Source organism: Pieris rapae, chromosome 13 (genome assembly GCF_905147795.1).
Source record: "Pieris rapae chromosome 13, ilPieRapa1.1, whole genome shotgun sequence".
NCBI classification, from domain to species: domain Eukaryota; kingdom Metazoa; phylum Arthropoda; class Insecta; order Lepidoptera; family Pieridae; genus Pieris; species Pieris rapae.
Genome location: NC_059521.1, coordinates 210,177 through 233,984, shown reverse-complemented (window position 1 = coordinate 233,984; position 23,808 = coordinate 210,177). Strand labels below are relative to the sequence as shown.

The 23,808-nt window shown below is 33.4% G+C and overlaps 1 protein-coding gene across 1 annotated transcript in view; it reads right to left on the bottom strand.

The window, feature by feature from the left end:
- The window catches only part of LOC111003441 (low-density lipoprotein receptor-related protein 2), an 87,225-nt gene that overhangs the window by 22,111 nt on the left and 41,306 nt on the right, over positions 1-23,808 (bottom strand). Inside the window, exons 2-3 of the mRNA XM_022273953.2 lie at positions 2,195-2,314; positions 307-438 (exon numbers count right to left, since the gene is read on the bottom strand). Of these exons, the coding sequence (XP_022129645.2) occupies positions 307-438; positions 2,195-2,314 (252 nt within the window). The remainder of the gene's footprint in view (positions 1-306; positions 439-2,194; positions 2,315-23,808) is intronic.

Genomic DNA, 23,808 nt, shown 5'->3' with positions numbered 1-23,808 from the left:
ATTAGTAGTATATTATAAGTCTAACCTCTCTTTTTATCTTCAAATTAGTTTTCTTCTTATCCTTACGACTCACCAACATATAGAAACGAGGTATGTACTCGAGGCCTATTACTTTAAGATTAAATGGTTTATCAACGGCTAACGAACCATTCTTTGTGATACTTTCGTTTACTGAAAAAGTTTACAGTAAACGAAAGTGACCCGTCACGATCGGATCGGTAGCGCTGAAGCGCAATAAAGCAAAGAGAAAGTTTTCAATAGTGTGGAAATTTTAATTACTAATAAAATTAGATAAGAGATACTCACTGCAATCGGCTTCGTCGGTGCCATCTACACAGTCAACATGCATGTCACATCGGTAGTGTGGCGGGATACAATATGTCTTATTCCACACGTACTGCCCACACGTCAGCTGTCCGGCCTCGCATTCTGGGGCCTCTGAAAGTCATCATTCAACTGTCACAAAACATATCTGACAAAAAACCGCGCAAAGTTAGTGTAGAAAGAGTCCTTGATTGCATTAATTGTTTTGTTTAAAACGAATTTATTTCAGCTATTTATCTCTCTCTATTTATTTAGCCGTTTAAAATTATATACAACAAAACACACTTATACTAAACATAGCCAAAGATGGAATACATATTTTTATATTTGGCTGTCCTGTGTGATGGTGTGAAAGTGTAGTATATGGGGTGTGCTCATTGTATCGATTCTATGGACATTGGTTATTATTATTTTATTAATCCTGTAGTTTAAATAAAACTTAGTAAACAAACATAACGAAAATGTATATATATGTAACTCGAGGTTTCGCGTTAATGAAGTTTTATTAAACGTGTAGCACTTGCATACACCACTGCGTATTGATGTATATAGAATATATGTAGGTAGGTTGGCTTACTATTTAAATAGTAAGCCAACCTACCTACATGTAACTACCTTCATGTTTTAATCCATGATACGTATACACTGTTACGGTCAGAACATTTCTAATAAAAAAACAATATAAATAAAGGTAGACATTCATTTGTGTAATTATTCCGCCATTGCAACTCGACTCGATAAATATTCACAACACACAGAAGGGATCAATCCTCTCCGTCATTAGGACAAAGGTTGCTCGACCTGCAATCAGTGTCGATCATCAATCACGCGAGGGCTCCCCTCCGCGGGGCCCCGGCCTATTCGAAGGGCCCTGCAGGTGTGTAGGGTCCTTATCAGCGCGCTGTGATTGAATTCACGCTCGACGGGTTAAATGATTGGATCGGTTTATTGTTTAATCGCTGAATGCCCTTTATCGTGTTCAAATTAATTGCTTTTAAACATCGATCTGCTAAACAATCGCCGATCAAACGGTTGCAGATAAATGTTCAAGCACGCTCGGCCCACCTCTCACCTCGCAGCCGCACCCGCTCTCGTTTCAATTGTTTCGCGAGTTGAAACGTACAATAGAGTTAATAGTCTTTATATATTATACTGTATGCATTATATTCGAAGGTTATCCTTAACGTATATCTGTAATAGTATCTATAGATTCTAGACGCTCTACACGGGACTGAAGGCCATTAACCAAACTTAAATCTGTGTTGACGTGAAAAAAGCGCGCGAAAAATGTCAAGTTGTCATCTGTCACGTGCAACAATGGCTTGTGAATAAGGGAGCTTACTCACGAATTTTTAGGGATTTACATTTCGGAGGACATCTGTGGAGCGTTGTCCGAGGCAAGTAAATGAAATATGAGGCTATTAGTTTAAAAGCTGTCGGAACTGTACGATGTTGGTATTAATGGCAAATAATTATAAACAAAAGTTAGTTTTAGGTGCACGACTTGTGGTGTGCACATTAAGCGATCTTGTTTTAGATGAAATATTAAAACAAACAATTTTTTTAACTTCTCTTGTGTCCTTTTTTATATTCAAGATTTTATTGGTGTTCAATTTACTCATTTTTATAAATATAGAATTATTAAAACTTTCATATTTACACAACTCATCAACGAGGAATAAATTTTAATTGAGACATAAAAACCTATAGCTATATAAATAGGTATAGCAAATTAAAAAATATTTGTAAAATCGCCAATAAGATTTTTTAATATTTGTTAATTATATTGAAACCCGTAAAATATAGCTATCTTTTTATATCTGTGCGTGTGTTATTCTATCTTCTTTTCTATACATGAAAGAATACTCACGGCAAGACTGCAGCTCATCCTCGCCCCGCTCACAATCCTGTTGATAGTTGCAGACCCACAGTGCTGGGATGCACTTGCCGTCCGCGCATCGAAACATGCCGGTCGGACATATTGTATCGCCTGAAACACGGAAAACTTTATTTGTAAAAGCCATACATTATTATAACTATATTTGATACGTGATAGTATTTAATTTAAATTCGTTTATAATAAAGTATGATACGATACAGTTCAGATGCAGCATTTGCCAAGAAAGAAATTCATAAATCCACAAATATTTAGAAGAATTTATATATATTTTTATTGTGAAATTGGTAAACCAGGACAACTTCACCACAAAAACCTACACTATTTATTCCCTTTATACGGGTTGAGGAGCAGAACAGACGACTTTACGGTATTGAATAAAACATAGGTACAGTGGGGTAATGAGACGGGGAAACGGCCTGCGTTTATCTCAACACCGTCCATCTCTCCGATAACATTGCCTTTACTTTAGACCCGAATAGTTAACCACTAAAAGTCTCTGCAAAAATGCAGATCATAATTATGTGCTTTAATGGAATCATTGAACATTTTATTACTTTGCACCTACTATAAAGATATACTATTATTTTCTAGGTTATAACGTTATAGCGATTCAGTTTCTTTAGAAGATGACTACTACTCAGGTTTCTAAATATACTCATAGTTTATGTCAAATCTTTGGTGGATAAGAGGAAGCAGTTTTAATAAAACTTTTTCATTAATTATGTTCTCAGTTGGCGAATAATATGTCAGTGAAAAAAATTACTAAATACCTATTTAAAAAAAACACCATGAACTGACAACGTTCTTCTTGATTTTATTTTAAGTGAGTTAAATGATACTCCAATTTCAATATGTTGACGCACAGCGGTAAAGAGGCGCATAAAAATCACAATATCTACTTATTAAGACGTTAAGATTGAATATCCCGTGGCCAGTTTACCAGTTCACCAGGCAGATAACTCGGAAAGAACTGGATCTTGTTATGGGATAACGAGTTTTATGACATTGTTATAGTCAGCTTGCCGACATTACGGTAATGAATTATAGGGAAATGACGCAGTTTAATAATTACGCTGTATTTATGTTCTGACGTTCTTAGTAGTCTTAGCTAATTAATGTGTATAATAGATTAAATGTGCCGTAATTTTGTTGCATTTAGGTCGCGCAAGTCAAGAGTGGCTGATACATCAGCAAGACTGTATACATCGGAAAGCCAGTACAGGATGCACCTGTATTACCACACTTGTAGGGTTTGAAAGTATATATCTTGCAGGTATTGTAGACGGCAAGTTCTTACTTTGACTTATAAAAAGAAATATTTTAGTTCACTATCCGTTAAGTTAGTGTAATAGCATAGCACACATCATGCTCTGTTGCTACGAAGAGACACGCTACGAATTTCAGCCATCTTTCTTCGGAAGCGCTACGAGCAACCAAGCATGAGAAGAATGTTTGGGGTACTCTAAAATTTATTTGAATTTTAAGTATGTAGTATGTCAATTTTTAATTCTGAACACAGATTCAATATAAGAACAAGATTTTGTGATCAAATACAAACCCTATAAATAAAAACGTCTAAAGTAAATTTGATGTATCACATTGAATATTTCTTAGAATCTCGTTTATGTAATAGTGCTGGCGTGTTGCCAGGTTGTCAAAGTAGGTAGGTAGTGTTGGAGAGCACGACTTGTAATGGACCATCTGGTTTTATCTGCGACACGGTATTTGACATTCGCATAAAATCGCGGAATGTTATCTCAAGTAATATTTGCGTCAATCTTAATATATATATTTCTTGTGTGCGTGTGTATGTGACTGAACTCCTCCTAAACGACTGGACCGATTTAGACGAAATTTTTTGTGTGTGTTCAAGGGGATCTGGGAATGGTTTAGATTCACAATTTTGTCCGCTGGACAATGTTTTTTTAATTAATTTTCAATTTATTAGTTGTTGTTGATTTTGGAATGTTTTACATTGGATCCGATAGACGGCGCTACCATCGCAGTGTCAAATTTTAAATAATATTCGAATTTTAATTTTAGTCTGTCCCGAAATTTAAAAAAGTTTTGTTATCATTGTGTTATATCGTGTGTGACCATGTGCTGGATCGTTAGATATTGTCATAACATTTGAATAATAATTTTCATCAAAATGGTTTATTAAAAATTGAAATTTTGAACAACGTCTGTCGGATCCGCTAGTATTATATAAAACACTGGTATTTGATTTTGGTTCACATTATTTATTTCATTTATATATATGTTATTATATTTTTATATCAATAAAATATATATTACAACACACATTGAAGAATAAAACATACCGAAATTTAATACAAAGCTTGAAACAAAAGTTATGAAATGTTGTCTGGGGATGGATTCTCAATTGAGCTGACTTCGCTCAACTTATGATTTTGTTGTTCAATGAGGCAGCAATCATATTTCACAGAAGAGGCGTTTGGCGATAAACAATTTATAAGTGTATACGCGTAGAAGACTGAGTTTCATACCGTTTTATTTTTCAATAAATGTTCAACCATCCTTAATTATCCTTACCATATAGTCCTTTATTTGTTACGATTTAAATCTAGACAAATCTGACAGTGTATTATATGACAGTTTATTTTTCTTATCTCTAAAACATCTTGGGTCTTGCTTGGTTTCGAAACATCCAACTGGGTGTACTTAACATAAATTGCCTGTCGCTTAAAAGTAATTTTTCGCTTCATCTTTAGTTGCGTAAGAATCTTGTACACAAAATAAATTGCAACGGGACTCGTGGGATTGTTTTTAAATTTCGTTACATGAGGCTGTATGTACTCGAGCGAGATAGCTGAACTTTATCTGCGACCGGATAAAGACGCAAGATTTTCCTGAGATCTGAGTTTTGGCAAGGTGAGAAACATACCAACACTTTTCGAAAATGATGTTTAGAAATATATTCTTTTTAGGTTCACTTTTATTATCCAGGCGTCCAGTGTCCATTATTGAAGATAAAGTAGTATTTTCATATCAAAACCTGATATTCACGTAGACAGAATGCGAAAGCTTTACTAAGAAAATAGATACAACTAACATACTCGTCGGTTGTAAAAATTATAAAAATCTTATAATATTATTTCTAAATCTCCAACACATGTGCTGAAATAGCGAAAATTAAAAGTAATTCCACATTTTAATATTCTCACAAAGTTGGACAAGACGTCTCTGACAAGCTGAATTTACGAAGAAATTTAAAAAGGACTGAACTTATCGAATCTTCTCTCCGAGCTTTCCCGAGAGTTTTATATTTCCAGTAGGTATGTAAATTATCTGTTAAATAATATTATACGGCGGGGACACTTGCCCTGATAGCTCGCCACTCAGTTAAAATTAATATGATATTTTCATTGAGTATAATACAAACGGTATCGTATTTTGTTGATTGGATCGTGGGAGAATAGAATATAATTATTTAAATCTATTGATGTGATTGGAAGGTAATTTTCGTAGCGTTTTTAATTAAAGACTTGTAGTAGAAGGTTAACTTTAATTAATTTATTAGGTATATTATGATTTTTTTACTTTAATAGCGTTGCAGATGTTAAAATAAATATTTGACTTACCACAATATAATATAATAAATATATCTGAGAATTATATAATCAACATTTGTATAAAAAACTATTTAGTTTTTTCAGGACAGTTGTTTTGTTTGTATCCAAATGTTCAATTTCGCAAGGTGGCTTCAAAACACGCAGCAATTATTGCTTATCACGGCTATGTTGCCTCAGTTTTGCGCTATGGTATCCTTTTATGGGGAAATTCGGTAGATGTGAGTAAAGTTTTTATTACTCAGAAAAAATGTATCAGGGCTATTATGGGCGTTGGACCGCTGACGAGCTGTAGACCGCTTTTTCGCGAACTCGGTATTCTGACAGTACCGAGTTTGTATATCGTTGAAGCGGTCATGACTGTTAAGAGGCATCCAAAATTGTTTCAGACATTTAGAGAAGCGTCCCTGCATATGCCGAGGGATCCAACTCGGCTGCGGGTACCTGCATGTTGCACCACGCTATATTCTAAAAATTGCTACGCCATGGCCGTAAGAATATTTAATCACCTTCCTAGAAGCTATAGATCGCTACCATGTAATGTTTTCAAGGGGAAGGTGATTAGGTTCTTAAAGGCAAGGTGCTTTTATAGCGTGGGCGACTACCTAGATCATAAGTTTGAAATTAACGCGGGGAACATCACTTCAAATGTTATTAAGTACTAAGTACTATAAATGATCGGCCCAAGGCATAGCTTACATGGGAATAGTATTAAAAATCATTGTATTTTGTATTTAAGAACGAATATCAACAATGTAATGTAATAAATAAATAAATGATAACAAGTTAAAATATTACAAAAGAAGTCAAAAGTCAATCTCTACTTAACAACCAAAAAGTTATGAGTACTGATAACCGACCGACCATAGACCATGTCAAATTAGAAGGTGAAAATCTTTATGGAAATTATTATATAAGAAGTGTTTACACTGTTACAGAGTATCTGACCGATAGACTTTAATTTCTTTTATAATAGTTAAGTTTATTGATAATGTTAAGTACATTCTCCTTTTCGCGATGTGAAGTTAATGCAAATAAATAATGTATCTTGTAAGAATAGAAATGTATTAACTATGGTGGAGCCCTCCCACAACATTGCTGTGCCTAACCAAGGTCCTTATTGTAATAAATTATAACGTGTAAAATATTTATATAAGGAATGCAATAAAGATTTGAGTTTTGAGTTGTATAATTATTTCTTACTTATATATTATATAATTATAAGTTAACTTTACTCTCATAAGGCATTTTTTTTATTCAATCAGTAAAAATATTGTTGCAAGTGGTGTTCAGGACATATAAAGTATAGGCAAATGGACATTTTAACTTTTTCGAAATTACTTTAACGCCCCGTTAAGAATGATTAATGAATTTTGTGACTTATTTTGGGATAAAGGTTTAAAATTTATTAGACAGCCGAGTCCGATTGGGGCAACACCGGTGTAACTCGGAAATATAATTTATAGGTCGTTACGTCGATAGGAGGGCGGAATTGATAACATGTCGCAATCTAAACGTTTTTGCCATCTACCCTCCCTTAACAATTTTCCAGTATCACGTAAATTTTATTCCAGATGGAATGCAAAAGGCTGTTTTCGCATGTATACCATTTGTTGACGAGATGATGAATAAAAACTCTCTTCACTCATTCTGTTTCCGCGATAGCTTTATATATTCTAACACACGGAGCAAATTATGACTTCATTTTGACGCGGCTCGATGTATAATGAGATACAAACAAACGCTACACAAACCTATTCTCGATGCTAATATATGTTTAACTCTACTTTTGTACTCAACTTCATGATGATATCCAGTTAATTTAGTGATTATTTACGTAGATTCTTCATCGAGGACTCTACACTACATAGTTTCCATTTTTTGCAGAACCTGTCTCATATTAAATCACGCGGATGCAGTATACTCGTTGTAAATTTAACTGTAATTATAGAAACTTTGAAAGGGTGACTGTGATGTATGAGGGTCATAAGAGAATTAAGGGATGACCTTACGATAATTACAAACACAAGGTGTTCTTCCATCAAACAAACAGTTTATACAGTAAAGTTTGTAATCTATGTTTTCTAATTATGTTGAGGTCATTACAATAGGTATGCTCTAAGAAAGCAACTACCTAAATTCTGATATAACTATCGATATGATATAATCTATATATTTATGATGTAAACTTGTTACATAACGATGACTTATTGGTTGCTTATATTGATGGAACATATAACTACTTATTGCAGACCAAAGCGTCTCCGACATCACGATAAATATTTTAAAAGTTTTCGAGGCTCATATTAAATGGACCAGTTAAAAACTATAGTTAGACTTTAGACTTTTAGTTATTACTTTATAATATTTTTAGTAAACACCCCAACTATGACAATCTGCAAGATATGTATTTTAATACGACAAAAACGGCTCTCAATAACTACAGTAGATAAATGACCATGTTAAAATGCATACAAAACACAAAATTATAACAGAAACATGTTAACCGTGCTTACCTGTTTCGCATTGTGCACCCCAAATCTATAACACTAAGTATCCAAAGTGGAGTTAGGTGTATGCTTTTATCTATAAACTTCAATCTTTATCGTGTTTAAACGACTGTCTAATAATAATATATATAAATATAATGATATTTGACTAGAAGTAACATTTTAAATAAGCATATGAAACTCAGAACATAAATTTAATTACATCCCCTGACATTGTCACTGAGGGGTTAAATATTCACTCCACTTTAGTATCGTTTTCAAATATAGGTTTACAAATCTACTTTAAGAAAGTTATAGTACCTATAGGAAAATAAACACACTCGTTCACTAGCCACTGAAAGAATCAACACCGAACATCCCCATCTTTTTAATCTATGTTGTATATATGCAGCCTCGAAGTTTAAATAATTTTGATAGACATTACAAGGCACAGTTTACAAAAAAATGTAGAAAAATTTGTTTGGTGAAAAGTTTGTAAGGGAATATTCGGTGTATTGTTTCTGCTAGCGCCTCTAAAACCCACTACGACGTACCTTTGAAGCGTAATTTTTTTAAGTTAGCTTTCAGTTTTTGTAGACGAGGCTTCATGCGCCCCGTACGTCCTGAAAAATATTCTTTACTTAATATCGAATACACATTTTGTTCGTTATTAGTGTTTCGATGTGATCGATTAGCTTAAAAGGGTCGGTCCACGGTTTACGTAGGTATAAAGTATTTGAAGTCTCGCTAGTACACTTGTAGGTACATAAAATATAAGTTTTCATTTTTTCTTATATAATATGAACAGATTGGTGAGCATAAAACGGTCAATATGATGGTCGGTGAATGGGACGCGTTAGGTCGTACATTACGATTGGATACACACTATTTATGTGCAATCTGACAGGTTGACTTGTTTTTGCGTTGGCCAATACAGTAAACGTGTCCATAACGATGGCAACACGAGCATATACCTAAAATCTTTATAGATGAGATCTACACCTTCCATACCTACTGGGGTATTAAGATGTCTACTGTAGTTAATACAATACAGTAATAATGTATACAAATAGTTACACGGTGATCATACTAGCAGTTTATGAACATTACCCAATATGATTACTTTAGCTAGTTAGCCTGACACAATAAAAAGTTACAGGCTGTAGTTGCTGGCTTGCAGTTGTAAAAAGGTAAAAATTAAAACAAATCTGAGGAGGAAATCACAAAGAAACCACAACATGGCATTGCTCTTACGTTGTCTTCGGGGATGATCTTAATATAGGAAGGCCTAATGGATATACACTGTCGAGTTTAATATTAATGTTTACGCAATTAAACTTCTTACAATTGCTGATACTACTTTAATTATTATCAGCACACTGGCATATTAGGTGTAATATGGTGTGTTGATAATGATTATCATTTAGACAGCTTAGGTTTAGACAGCTGTTAAGCAGCTATATGTTTCGGTTTTTTAAACTGATATCCTTAATTGCCATAAAAAAAACTTAACAAAGTTTAAAGTTTGTGAACTCAAATAATACAAATATTACTTTACATTTAAGCCCTTATCAACAAAAACAACACCGTACGGGTTTGTGTAATGAGCGTTCTCTATCTATCAGAGGTTTTATATTTCCTGCGGTGGCGAGTAAGTAGGTACTTACAACACATCCGCGAAACCTTCCGGCCTACACCTTCGTGCAGATTGTGAGCGGCTTATTTTGCGCCGTTATACTGCTAGACAAACTTAAAGTTTACTTAAAAAATAATTCGTGGTATTACAGAAACTTAATTTAATAATTAATACTATTTACTTTTCACTCTAACTACTAGGTAAACCGTAAATAAATTATAAAATAGAAATGAAACAATATACTTAAAAAATCGTATGGTCTTTTTGCCAATTTTACCTTTAACTCCATTTAAAATTTGTATCTATTCACAATCATTGAAACTGTACATAAAATTATATCGTAGATTGCTATTATTATTTTGAAATTTGGTATTTTTCATCATACACTTAATTCAATTTTGAATAGCTTCGTTACTTACAATTCTATCTGCAAATTGAATACTTATTTATGGATCCACGATACTTTTATTACAAATTTACTTATATTATACACATTTTTTAAAATACTGTATTGGTTTATAATAAGTAAACATACAATATTCAATATACTTTGAGTGCTCAAAGTAACTAAAAGTTAATAACAAAAATAATCCTTGACTATATAAAATATTGATATTATTTTTATTCATACGATACTTTTACCGTATATTGTTCCTAACACTTGCTGCCTGTTTTTAGGAATAAATTTAATATATATTTTTATAGTAACTTAGTACTAATTCAATAAATAATCATGCATAAAACATTATTTTTATCATAGTAAGGTAAGAAGTATTAGTTATTATAATCTCTTCCAATATAATTAAAATCACTATGTCTATTATTATCAAAAGGCGAAAAGTTGCGGCGTGTATTATTTTATATCTTCATTGTTACCTGAAACAAAAAAATATAATTTTAATAAATGAATGAAATTGTAATTAACGTATCAACCAATTCCATTGCTTAGCTTGCCTCTCTTAGCGAAACAATAATCCTATCTTGCTTTAAAAAATAATCAATGAAACACACCCAATGTCTCATGAGGAATGGCGGGATGAAAAACAAAATAAGATTTAAATTAATAACACTGAGTGCAATTATAATTGAGAGTCATCCTTTAGAATTTTTATTTTGAAATAATAAAATTCTTTACGAAATATGTAATAAATGTTCACCTGTTAGGGGGGGGCGTCGCATTCCTAATAAAGGAATATGATTATTTTTATAGTAAAACCAGGTCTATCAAACTATGAAAAATTATAATTCATTGCGCGACTAATTGAGATGCGGATACAACAAAGTTTATACCCTTGCAAGCACGATTTTACTGTTATGCAAAGTGCGTTATTGTAATGTAAATAATTCCCAATTAACAAACGTTGAACAATAATGAAGTTCAGAATTTATTATCGGATAACAGAGCAATCGATGCGGTGCGGAATTCCGTAAAGTTATCGACGTTTTATAGTTGTGTGGTTTACAGGCTGTTAAGGCTTTAATGCCGTGTTTACGAGGCCATTTTAAATATAACATGCATTTTGTGAAATAAAATAAGGCTGTTAATGTTTAAGACAGTTTTATTTTTAAAGCGTATTGTCACGTGCTCGTGGATAATGTGGTTATAAACGTTGGGTATATTTATTGTATTTGAAATTCTGCACTTTTTCATTATAATCAAATCAAAATTCCATTATACTTGGCATTTGAATTATTTCCAAAAACTTGAGCTCAATCCCAGAACAATCGCCGGGGGTGCGCATGTAGCAAGGCTTCAACGTCGAAGCGAAGCCTTCAATTTGAGGCGGAAATGTTCAGATATGTCACATCCGACAAACGACACTTTTCTCTACCCGAGTGTTTTAGAGGTTCCACTTTATATAAGACATTTTTGTGGCAAAATCTTTTCAAGCAACCGAAGAGCGAAGCTTTATTTGAATATGGCATTATTATTCGAGCTTAAGAGGTACAATCATGTATAAAAGAACGCTCTGACGTTAGATAAACTGGTAAAAATGGCTAAGAAAATTATCTTATTCATGCTTAGTATCACACACAGACGAAATGTAAGTTGTTTTACCTTAATACCTTAAAACCTGATACAAGATACAAATCCAGGCAACACACAGAAAATAATCACGATTGTTAAATGTTTGTATTTCATCTAATGACTATATTGTATGATATTAGTCTATGAGAAATCGATATGGTATAGGATTATTCATTTTAAGATATATTAAGGAGGCCTCAATATAATATAGCCTTTGAACAAAAGCAATAAGTTCTAGGTTGTCGCGTGGGCGGGGACGGACACGAGGGCGGGCGGGAATTTCACTTACAACGGATGCGGAAGTTCGCGAGCCGCGGTCGTGTTATTTAGTTCGACACACATTTATAGCTACCGCAATACATGCAATAGTTTATCGGCGTGAGATATTTTTATTGGAAAACTTATCGCTTTACACTTTGTTCTTTTACATAATTCATTCGCACGTTTGGTGAATCAATGGTAATCTTAAAAGAAACCGTTGCGAGTTATCTTTCGTTTTAATAAATCATGTGAGACCAAAGATCGACCTGATTGGGGAGATGGGGTCATTGGGGCAACGTATATCAGCATAATGTAATTAGGCCCACCGACCCTCGCCTACTTCAACCCAACATTTCACAAATGACCTCAAAGAATTTTCTTTATTGGGTTTCTTTAATTTATATTCTTGGTAATAGATAGCTTAGATACTTATTTATTGTTCAATAAACTCTTTCTTTCTTATGAAATAAAATGTAATATTTAAATAGCTTTCCCCAGACAATCAAAGAGCTTTAACATCACCTCACAACGGCAAACGATCAATGTAAAAAAAGAGATATAAATCAAATTAATGAAGTATGAATCATAATTTTCACTCTATTTATCAAGGGGAGAACACTGTTACACTGTCCTATAAATATATAGGAATTAAATCATAATTCTTCGTTAATGTTGTCGTCATTAATAGAAGCGTAACATAGAATTTTTTCAAATGTTATAATAATATTCGTCGACAATTATACCGGATGAAGACGCGGGCGTATCACGCTTGGGCGCCATATAAACTTAAAGTCGCAGTGTAAATGTGGAATTACAGAAATGATGTTTAAGTATTCAAAAGATTTTAGAGACATAATGTATAATGAACCCCTTTCCACATATCCTGTACTAAGCAAGAATCGTATGTACCATATCAAATTGATTGCTCAGCAAATAAAATGTTTCTACCTACTGTTGAAGGCATATTGAGGAATTCCAAAGACGGACTGAATTATTTGAAAATTTCTTCGCAATATCATAAATAAGTAATTTTACATATAGCTGAACAAACATGAAATATTACTTACCTAGTATTTTTAGATTAATGATAAGGGTACTCAATCTAAGGCATAAGGTTCGTAAACTTACTTGTATTTTATCTATCTCTATAAAGATTTACTTTCTAAAAAGCTATATAACGCAATAAAACATATTAGGAAGATGTTATTTCTAATTAAATTTTAAGTACCACGATAAAAATGATTTTGAAAATGATGATAAAAATTGAAAGAAAAGTGTTTATAATTAACTGCCTCTGTGCATTTTAAATTAATAAAGAAAAGTAATAAACACTAGTAAGTTATTAAAAACCTTTATCTCAGCGAGTGCAAAACATCGTAACGTTTCCCGCAGACTTCGTGGTCGTGAATTAATTACTTCGCAATTAGCTTCACAAAACGTTAACGATGGAAAAAATACTTAATGGCGCCTTTTAGACTTCAGTCAAGTAGAGTTTTTAGTTTTAAATTTATTATTTGTGCTCTAATAAGTACTGTATACAATAGCTACTACTATGACACTCACTTTTAATTTATGTAATAATAGCTATCTAAAAATGCGTTGATGATCTTTACAGCCTGTATATATTATAATGCTATATCGGTTAAGTCTCGAGTATATAGAAAATGACGATGTCATTTAATTACTATTGTGCTAAAATTTTCCAGGTAAAGAATATCTTGTGTCAAAGTGTCTCATTTGCGTCGATTTTGTTTTATACTTTTGCACCTGTATGATATCAATTAAATTTAATACTATTTTATAAAGTTAATATATAAAAGATCATTTACAAAGCGTACCTAAACTTATTAATTTTTGAACGAAGACCCTAGAGGAAAGCAACAAACACAAGTTTATTAGTTCTCATGGTGAGTTATCCCAAGCTTTATACAATCAGGTGATAACATAAAACGTTCGCGGGATTTCTAAGTGATCAAAACTGTCACATTATGCGCGTTGAATGGGACAGGGGATATATCATATGTTACTGCGGACGTGCTAACAGCCGAATATATCATTTACATTAAGCTCGCTTACAAAGATCGCAATATTATTAACGTGCGGAATAAGATACATCTCGTATTTCGAATATACGTAGTATTCAACGTATTTTTATTTGGTTTAGCAAAGATCAATTTGTTATTTATTTCTAATGTAACAAACATTATAAATAAAAACAATTTTCATATTGTTAATATTATTATTTAGGATGCAAAGAGGCTTTATCGCTTACAAGCGATCTCGTGCATGTCACCCTAGTAAGAAGAATAACAAAAACAAGAAATACTAAGGATACTAATTCGACTTACAGTCCTTCAAGATAAGAGCGTACCAATTCTTTAAAGGCCACCAATGCACTTGCGAGCCTTCTGGCAATTTGTTTGTCAATGGGTGGCGGTATTTATTAACATCACATGAGTCTTCTGTCCGTTTGCCACCGATTACATTAACCAAATCAATATAAATAGCTATTAGAACACTGAAACATTATACGATCACCAAACTTAATTGAGATTAAGTTCAAACAGATAGTGAGTAATAAGCAAGTACCTCTAGAACGTGCAATAATACTCGAAAGGCTTTTTGGCTTTGGATTGTTTGACATTTCTTAATCTAATTTGCTTTATTTCAATACTTCTTGCGCAGCTTTAAACGTACAATTATTACCGGTGAAACATTGAAGTAAAGGCTCAACTCATACACTCAAGTAGTACCTGCGATGTCACCGATAAAAAAGCCAAGAGCCCATCTAAAAGATGAACATCGCCATTCGGTACACGGAACGTTCCAAAAAGTGGAAAAGCATCACGATAAGAATATTCATTACTTCGTGACGACATCATAAAATCATTTCTATACTTTATAGCTGTTCTCATATTACAACGAACACGACAGAGAATTTAGTTTAAGATTTTATTGTTTCATGTAAATGTTTTATAAACTACTGTACAGATCGTATTTACATTAGTAATAAGTCTATTTGTTCTACGTTATCAGCTCAATATGAGCGAAATACCATTTGATGCATGTATATAATAATATAAACATATGTCCAACGCAAAGAGAAGGGTCAGTTTCAGTCTCATTATATTCTTCAATATACAATATTTTAGCAGTTCAATATCGAACCACGAACGAAATACAGCGTGAAAACTAAACAAAGCCGTGAAAGGGTGCTGATTTATTTATAACGAAACTTTGACCGGAATCTTTTAAAAATTTTCTTGTATGGCCACAAAAGTTGAGTTCATTTTTTATTTTATATACATGTGTCTTCACATGTATATAAAATAAAAATCATGAAACTTTACAATCTAGCCTATACTTAAGACCAATAAGTAATTTAAGTCTAACCTAATTTACGATAAAGTACATTTAAAAATTCACTTCATACTGAGAGGATCAGTAGTGAATTTTTAAATAAGTATTAAATTATAATTACATAGGATAGTTCCTATGTAATTATAATTTCATTATTACTAATAAGGTGAAAGTAATAATACATAAGACTTTGCAAATCAGGTACAGCGCCTATATTTAACAATGCTGTATAAAAGTCCTAATATATAATAGACACAGAGAACACATAATATTGCAACAAAAGCTAAATTTCTATTCTAAATGAGATTTTTAATTATTATCTGTTTTATTACGAAGATTAGTTAAAGTGAATCTACTGGCCCTCGCCACTAGCAGTATCTGAGGCTTAATCAGGCCGAGAGGTTGAAGTGAGAACAAAGCGGCGGTTAGCTGAAAAATTCACCAGCTTAGCCTAATTACAAGTTAGTCATTATACAGTGGTGTTTCGAAACTTTTATTTTCAGGTTTAATATTCTATAGCTTTAGGATATTTAAACCAAGTACTAACTTTATCTCCAGGCCCAGGTGACTACGGAGTAATTTATTATGTATGGCCAAATTTCAACGAAAAATAATATAAAACTAAATATTATATCGGTAAAAAATTAGCAAAAAATCTTTGAGTATCCATTAATCTTTTCTAATTTTTCAATCACAGTAAATGACATACGTTTCACAAATAGGTCGCTCTTTGGCGAAAAGTCGTGAATATTTGTCAAAATGAACTGTAAAAATACATTATAACAAAATAATTGTGGCAAACTCGAATATAAAAACGAATGCAGAGAGGTGAGGCATGAGAAATGATCGCGGTTGTGCGAGTAAGGCTCTATTTACATAATGTATCGTAATCACCGAGGTTCGGTGATCGATGTCCAACGGTGGCGCCCCCACCTTATTTATATTACCTCTGATCCTTTTTATATCTACCTAAAATTGAATTTTATATGGTATTATCAACTTGTGATTGTTTTAGATGTAGGGAAGGTCTCTCAGTCATAAATTCATGGCCATGTGCATTATTGATTCCCTGTAGAACTTTAACAATATATTATAATCAAAGTAAAATTGTCTATTTATGTATATCATATGCGCATATAAGTCAATTACTGAATATACTTAAAATAATAATAACGTATTACTGATACACAGATACTTTGTCCTTTTTATAAGCTATCTATGGTAGCGTTTCCGCCCAACGCCGGTCTCTAAAAGGTAGTAAGTGGTTTTCTGTGAAATGACACATAAAGATGTGTTGCATCGCATACATGCAAATATAAAATTTAATCAACAGCTTAAACAAAACTTCCGCATACAGTCAAAGAATCTATATTAAGATATGAATATGATATTACTGAAACCTCATTGTAAAATTGCACATTTTTAGACTCCAATACTCTTGACCAGTGCTAAAATAATATTCACTGAAAAAAGGAAATTCTCAATAAAGCCCGTTGATTGAGTACTTTGAGCAATTTGCATGAAATGTTCTGAACCGAACCGCGGTTTTTTTTCTAATCAAAAACTGGAATGTTATCACCTACTTTATCAGTTGGGGAAATGAAGCGGGGTTTGAGAAATCGATCTCTACTTTACTAAAATTCGTCCCTCTTGGAATTACTTAAATTTCTTTTTGCGTTGGTTACTACAAAATGATTAATTTGATACAAGCTATGTAATCAAAACTAAGTATAAAAAAGCTCTGTTGATGACTAAAACACTTGATTTTACTCATTTTTGGATTCGTTACTAACTTTTTTCTTTTAACATAAAGTCTTCTTTGCCGATCCTGAACATTGTCATTCCCTTGAGGATAAAAATCTCAGAATTGGTTCTAACGTAGAATAAGCAAAGTACGTCATCATCTGAGCCGAGGAGGAAACCCTACCTATTAAAATGCATAGACCTACTCATCAAATAACATAGCTTAAGTAATTACTAAAGCAATATACAGCATCGGTTAGAATTAATAATAGTGCCCTCAAGTCTATTTAATTTGTACGTGATCCTTTGAAACAGTAAATCGCTTCACAATAACTGAACTAACCGCAAATCAAGGTAAATTGGAGATTCGGCAACTTGCACTGCAACTTCGGAGATATTCGAGTAACTTCTAGATGTTACTAGTTCCAACTGGTTTAGTCTGTTCAGTAAATTCCTACGTTGCAGTATATAACTCCGAACTGCATTATTAAGCTTTTTTTAACTTTAAATTGCATTATTTCAAATTAGTTGACAGAAAATGTTTAGTAAAAATATAAAACTCCATAAAGTTTTACGAATACATAAATTTATCTACGTGAACCCAGTGGGCACAGAACTTAGTTACAATAATTTATTGTCGACCGGTTGCATGACCGATGTCTTAGCTCAACATAAGTACCCGAGCAAGATGCTAGTGCGTCTATATAGTGGAGAATTGGTTTGAGACGCGAGAGCTAAGCTAAAGGCAGCAATAACGGACAGAGTCGTATGCAAATGACGAGTGCGCACTGCGGCTGCAGCTAAATTGAAATTCGTCTCGCCTCAATTGATAGATCCCTTTCCATTCAACACTCACCTGTATTTATTTCTTTTATTTATTTAATAATAAGTATTTCTTTTCCCTATAAAAAATTGTAAAGTCATGAAGCTACGCCTGTTTCAGTCGACGCGAGATAACCCATTATTCCTGGAGCTTTAGTTACTTAATTCGTCAGAAGAACGAACATAGAACTGTCAAAACATGAGAGTTCTGGTAATAATTATTCCTAAGTCACATACAAAAATATTTTGTATTAATGTTGAATTATTTTTCCTTTTTTTGTTATTATTAATAAGGCGGGAGGAGCGCCCATTAATAATTATTAAAATTATTGTTTTAAATCAGCCAGATCTTTTTATATTTCAATATTTAGACAATATAATAAAACACAATTATCTGTTTACGATATTCGAAATTCGCATAAAAATACTATTATTTAATAGGATTACAATCACAATGCAATGGAAACAAACTGGGAAGCAGAACGCTGAGGGAATGAAAAACAAGCGCATATATTTTCATATTATTCGTTTATTAGAAGGAGCCTCCTGATTGCACATTCAATGGGTAGCATCCGTTCCTAGGGATTGGAAAAATTCAATAAAAATCCTCACTGACGCCATTCGCGTAAAAGTAATTAACTAGTCTTGAAAATGAAGTGAATAGCCATTAGATTTTTATCACATTTTTAAGGTACACCTCATTTAAAATTCACTTAGCTTCAGCGGTACACGTAGGAAAACCGCATAATATTTGTAAAATTATTTAAAAAATAACTAAATCTAAACGCAAGTCTTATTGCAATAAGCTCATCAAAATGCATAAACACTGAGAAGCTATTACGAACAATCTGCAAGACTTAAAAGTTTCAATGCTATTGCATTATCAGGGATATCATTAAAAATATAACATCAAACAGTGTTAAACTGTGTGAACTACTAAGGGCGACGTTCACCGACCATTGGAACTTTTATCAAACACATCTCTTGATTAAACGTCGGTTTAAAAAAAAGCGATGGTTATAGAGTTAGTGAACTTTCCAGTTTAGTCTGTGATAAAATTTCATTGCTCCCCGAAGACGATGAAGCGTGCGAGGGTTAGAAAACCCGCTTGTCCGATACTTACACGCATGGGAGCTTTTTAATGTTTAGAGTTTCTGGTCTAATATTATAGAATATAATAAGTAAAGCATTTAATTTCGCATCCTCCTTTTTGGCATCCTGCTTTAAATAAGGATGATTAAAATGAGCAAGTGTGTAATATATTTAGACGAAGATAAGAAAGTTACGATTACAACATTACATTATTTTTCACCTCAATTTATGATAAAAATAATAGGAAAAAACAAAGTATAACTTAAAATGATAATTAATATGCATTCATTTAAATGCCACGAGTTATATGGCCGTAGGTAAACTAGCTACGTCGTAGAGCTTTGTAGCAATAATCTAGTAGCTTTTGGGAACTGACGAGTTAGAGTTTAATAATCTATTAAATTGAAAATTAGGCATTTAAAACTATAGAATTATACTGAAAAATATAACGGAGTAATATATTATTCAGTATTATTTTATTTGTATATGTAAAGTAACAAACGAAATAATTAAAAACCTAATTCTTATTTTAAATTACAGTAAAATTTTCACATTTTAAATAATTGTTCAAATACAATTTCAGTCAATTAAAGAGGAAACGGAAATGCAGATAAATATAAGTGACTGTATTAAGTCTTCAAAAATAATCTTTTTATTATTCGTACAAATATAGTATAATCAATATATTCAACCACAAAATGTTACTTCATTCGTTAAAAGCATTCAAAGATGTTCTTTAAATTGCGACTAAACACATCTGCGTAAGATTCAAATTTCATTGGTTACAAATTGATTTTAGAAACTCATGCTACACCATAACGTGCTTTATGGTTTAGCCATAAGGATGAGAATAGCGAAACGCCTAGTTTTAAGACCAACGGCTTGAGTAAATAGATGTTTCAATACGTGTATTGAGTTTAAAGAAAATGTTGAATTTTATAAGCGATTTAAATATATATTGACAGAAGTAATATTTTCTAGTGCATTCCCTCTTTCAAAGGTTCGGATCTTTATGTATTTTGTATTACAAATATTATGGGGAAAATAACATGCAATATTTTTAAAAGTAAGAAAATAATTAATAATTATCGAAAGGAATGCTTTTGAGGTTTTCTGTCAAAAATGCAAAAATCACCGAATTAAAAATGCCGTGAAGAGCAATTAGTGCATAAAGCTTCAAAGTGCCGTAGTGATAGCAGGTAAGTATGAGTAGGTTAGGCTTTGTTCTTTATTATAAGTTGTGATCCAAAATCAATATATTACACATTCGGGTTCGGTTAATGCACAAAGCATCAATGAATCTATATAATATAATAATATCAATGAATATATAACTCTAATAATGTTGCACACATTGAAGCACAGAGATTTGCTTAAACAATAAAAACGGTAAAGCCGATTAAGACTCCAAATGAACTCTTTTGAATTCCGAGGCTCATGAATGGCGCAGCTCAAAGGGGTTTTGTTTCGGCAGAATTTTTAATATCTTGGATTATCTGGGCCTTTCTTTGTGAAGGCTTAGGACTAAGCTGTAGCGACACGTCGCGTCATTTGCATATTGGACGTTTTACACACGAGAGTAACGTAACAATTCACAAATTAACAAAACATTTTTGTGGTTTGGTAAAAGCCAATCGAGAATGAACACGAAAAGTTAAGGAAATTCCTAGTGGCCCGAACAATCTAGTGTAGATTAGCCTTGAATAAAACAAGTATAATAATTTTACGATAGTTCATTTAAATATAATATTTTTATGCAAATTTATCTATTTATTATTATTGTTTACTACGAACCGCCTCAATCAAGATTAGTTTATTGTTTTAATAATTGCGAATGAACAATTATGTGAAGATGACCGTCCTTTTGTTAATTAAACAAAAATCATCGAACGAAATTAAAAATATCCACGGATATTTTTTTTTTTTTTTTATAGAACAGGGGGCAAACGGGCAGGAGGCTCACCTGATGTTAAGTGATACCGCCGCCCATGAACACCCTCAATGCCAGAGGGCTCGCGAGTGCGTTGCCGGCCTTTTAAGAATTGGTACGCTCTTTTCTTGAAGGACCCTAAGTCGAATTGGTTCGGAAATACTTCAGTTGGCAGCTGGTTCCACAGAGTGGTGGTGCGCGGCAAAAACTGCCTGGAAAAAGGCGCAGTTGTGGAACGGCGGACGTCGAGGTGATACGGGTGGAATTTCGTATTCTGCCTCGACGTCTGATGATGAAACTCAGCTGCAGGTATTAATCCGAACAACTCCTCTGAACACTCTCCATGGTAAATGCGGTAGAAGATGCAGAGAGACCCCACATCTCTACGCAACGCCAAAGGATCAAGCCGCTTGGAGAGATTTTGGTCGTCAACGATTCGAACCGCTCTTCGTTGAATACGGTCAAGTGGAAGAAGCAGGTACTGGGGAGCACCCGCCCAAAGGTGGGAACAGTACTCCATGTGGGGCCGAATTTGCGCCGAAGTTGCAAGCGGTGGCCCGGAGTGAAGTACCGTCTCGCCCTGCTGAGCACACCGAGCTTTTTGGAGGCTAATTTTGCCTTTCCCTCCAAGTGACCGCGAAACTGAACGTCGTTCGATATGTCAACGCCAAGTATTCCAATGCTAGCTGTGGCTTTAAGGAGAGTGTTTTCGAAAAGAGGAGTAGCGACAAAGGGTGTTTTTTTAGCGGAAAACGCGCAAACTTGTGTCTTTTTGGGGTTAAATTGGACTAGGTTTAGTCTGCCCCAGTCAGAGACTCCACGTAGTAGGGTTTCTACTTCAGACACAAGTTTGTTCCGGTACTCATCGACATCTGCCCGAGAAATACTTGCCCGGCCAGTGTAAAGAGTGTCCCCAGTGCTGTCATCCGCATAGCAGTGAATGTTGCTAAGTTGCAACATATCATTGATATGCAGAAGAAACAGGGTCGGGGATAAAACACAGCCTTGTGGGACCCCAGCGTTCACGGGTTTAAGGTCGGAACATGCTCCGTCGATGACGACCTTGATGCTCCGATCGGCCAGAAAGCTGGAGATCCAATCGCATTGTTGACTAGATCTTGGGTGGTATTAAAGTACCATTAAAAGATAACAATATCCACCTTCATTTGCTTGCCTTTCTTCTTTGACTTCTATGCCATGATGCATATTAATAACATGTGATTTCAATAGTACATCCCTTACCCTTATCCTTTACGATCAACAATTATAAAGCCAAGATGAAACAAATATGCATTGCTGTACTTTCAAATTATATAGATGTCTCATAATAATAAGCGTACAGAGAATATGATTATCAACACATTGACATTTTGACTTTGAATATTGCTAAACAAGTGATAGTCTGTTATGAATTCGTGGTAAAATTTTACGGCTATATGGATTATTTTTATTCACACTTAGAAAGAAATGATTGTGTCTAAACCGGAAAGGAATTTTCCTTCCCATGTCTAATTGAAGATTTATCTTGGAACTTACAGAAATGTTTGTTAACAAACACGTCCAATAAACCATTTGTACCTACATTCGATATTTTAGTTTGTTTGGTTGATTATTTTACGGTTCCTGGTTCATGTCCTGTTTAAATAATAGAAGCTTTTTGTTTCACTCTACACCGTACAGCAGTAGAAGATTATAAGCGAATAAAAAATAATGAAATGTTAATTGCTAAGAAACGAATGAATGCAGAGTAACAGTTGAAGAGAGTGCCTGCGTCTCGCTATACTTTCGGGGCGTAACTCCGGCGATTTAGGAAATCGCTGCACTTATAAAACGAAGAAAACCTCGAGTGAGCAAAATACACAGTTTTGACTTGATTGTGTTGTTACCTTTCTTTACGTATCATATATAACTGCCTGTTAAATATATAACTGCTCGAAAAACGTAATCAGTCTTAAAGATTGCACGCTTAAGGACTAGGATATCGAGCCTCTGATTTATCATAATAGTGGCATCATTTTCGAGTATCAACGTAAAAAAATCCAATATTATTATTATTATAATGTGTAAAAATCCTTTAAATCTACATTTCTATAAATCACGTAAATGTATGTTTACGAAAATAACTTCGCATCTAATTCGCATGGTTAACAAACCGGAATGAAAATAACTTAAATTATTCCAATATATCCACATAACAGTGCACTCATTCACGGCCCAATAGTCAGGCAAAACGATTGAAATAGCCCAACTAAACATATTTCTGTTTGAAATATAAAATGACCCGCTCGGATGAACACCGCCCACTGCTCTTTTGAAAAACCGCCAGTTTGACATGAGCTGAGTTTTCCTTAATCTATAGTTAAAGTGAAGGTCAGTCTTAATTGGGCTGGTTAAAATTAAAAGCACAGATTGAAATAAATAAAAAAAGGTTAATTAGGAAAGAGAATTTGTAATGGCGAAAATTTTGACAATGGAAGTAAGTGGCTGGGAGATATCCGATTATTTTGCACGAAAATAAATATATGTAATTCATTTTTAAACGGATAGCTATAAATATAACTTATAAATAAAACTAACTTTATCAGTATTTTCGTACAAATTGAATTCTTATAGAAAGACAACCAAAAGT